Consider the following 1894-nt stretch of genomic DNA (forward strand, 5'->3'; position numbering starts at 1 on the left):
TTAAACAACGAGAAATTATTAAGTTAATTTTCAAATTAAAAATTAAATTTGTAAGAATGAAACATAGAAATCTTATTTTTCATTTATCTTTACAGTAGTATTTTCCTACTGTGATAATTATTAAAATAAAACATACATATATACAAAGATATTAAATGTAGAAAACAAAAAAGCATTGAATCAAATTTTAAAGAAAAATGAGTAAAATAATAAGTTCTGACTTAATAAAAAAATTATATTAATTAAAATAAAAAAAATATAAAAATAGAGTTCTAGGACATCCTGTATGCATATGTTATAAAGAGATAGTCAATGCCAAAGATCTCAAAGTAGTTCTATTTTCATCACATTAATTATACTTACACAGAATTAAAGAGATAGGCACGACCTTGACTGCCTTGGAAGGACTGAAAATGCAAAATAGACAAAAATTTATATCGTCAATGTACAATAAAAAGAGGCATTGAGTTATGTTTCTATTATTAATTGTTATGGAACTATTTACGTTCCCGTTCGGGGTGTAAAGTTTTGTATGTCTATGTTATAATAGATTCTTTTGAAATTAACATTATTTATCAAAATATAATCGATAGTAATAGTCACGTTAAAATATTTCGATCTTACAATCCCATACCACTCGAATATTCATAATAGATAAATTAAAACGGAAAAACTAATTAAAAGAAATCTTTTAAAATAGTCCCATAACAACTATTTGATTACTTACTATAGATATATTAGATTATAATGTTATAAAGATAAAAAATCATAAGATTTTATCTTGTATCAAATTTCAAAATATATTCGTTAATATATATTAGCTAAATCCATTGAAAAGTTTCTTCAATGTTCATATGATCCATCGTATTCGCAATGATTAGGAATCTTCAGTCAAAAAAGAACACAAAAAAAAAGATTTAGCCGTAGAAACTCGATCGAGGTCGAGGTATGGCTTACCTTAGAGATGAGTTCGTCGTGATTGGCGAGATGAGCACGGCAGTGAATGCACGAGTAAGTGCGGTGACAGGAAGGTAGATACGCTTGAAAAGTTTTCACCATGATGGCGTGTCCAAGCGAGCGAAAACACACTTCGCCCTTGCTGCTATTCTCCTCGTGTCAAATGAAGAATATAGATCTCTTTCTTCGCCAAGAGATTTACGAGACTTTTCTTTATTTTTTACCTAGACGACACGAGACTGAATTTCTCCAAAACGCGGGGTGGTGGTGCGATAGTAGCCCCGTTCACCACCGCTTCGTGCTCCGATCAGCTGTTGAGCTGGTTCAGACAGCGCCGGTTCGGGGACACCTGTAAAGCAAGAAGATTACGATAAAGGCTAAAAAAAATGCTACGCATCGTCGATTTTCATTTCGTATCGATTCTCGTTGTAACGGGATCACGCGAGATAATTATTTTATTTTTCTTTTGCGTACACAGGCCAGTTAACCGCGCGTAAACGAGAAAGAAAAAGTCTCTTTTACGTATATGTATCATAAAGAAATTGTACCGCAAAATTTGTGACGTACACTTAATTATATTTATATATAATTATATATTTAATTATATGTCAAATGCGAATATTATGAATATAAGTCTAATAAAATGTTATTCATATCGTAAAGTGAGTAAGTATTTACAGTAATGATTTGACATTGATTCACTGTGGAAGCACTGTTATAACACACTGCAATACTCGCGTTTCGTGTCGACAGCATATCGATTGCATCTCGTCAATTGCGCGATGAATTTGTTAGTGCTCGTCTCTAAATTGCATTAACGATGATACCTAAATTGAAATAATTAAAACACAAAAAATTAATATAGCGCGGATAATCACGGTCGTTTTATACATACAGAACATTTATTTTGCAAAATTTATTTTAAATTAATAAGTAT

At 30.9% G+C, this 1894-nt stretch overlaps 1 protein-coding gene across 2 annotated transcripts in view; it reads right to left on the reverse strand.

Annotated features, from left to right (window-relative positions):
- Positions 1–1894, reverse strand: part of LOC108694191 (protein yippee-like 1) — a 7572-nt gene that overhangs the window by 1243 nt on the left and 4435 nt on the right. The window contains exons 2-4 of one of the 2 annotated variants that reach the window (XM_018203541.1): positions 1636–1784; positions 958–1306; positions 364–407 (exon numbers count right to left, since the gene is read on the reverse strand). In XM_018203541.1, coding sequence (XP_018059030.1) covers positions 364–407; positions 958–1059 — 146 coding nt within the window. In that variant the 5' untranslated portion in view covers positions 1060–1306; positions 1636–1784. The remainder of the gene's footprint in view (positions 1–363; positions 408–957; positions 1307–1635; positions 1785–1894) is intronic. The other variant, XM_018203540.1, reaches the window with a different exon arrangement.

The sequence above is a fragment of the Atta colombica genome, unplaced genomic scaffold, assembly GCF_001594045.1.
Source record: "Atta colombica isolate Treedump-2 unplaced genomic scaffold, Acol1.0 scaffold116, whole genome shotgun sequence".
Classification (NCBI taxonomy): Eukaryota; Metazoa; Arthropoda; class Insecta; order Hymenoptera; family Formicidae; genus Atta; species Atta colombica.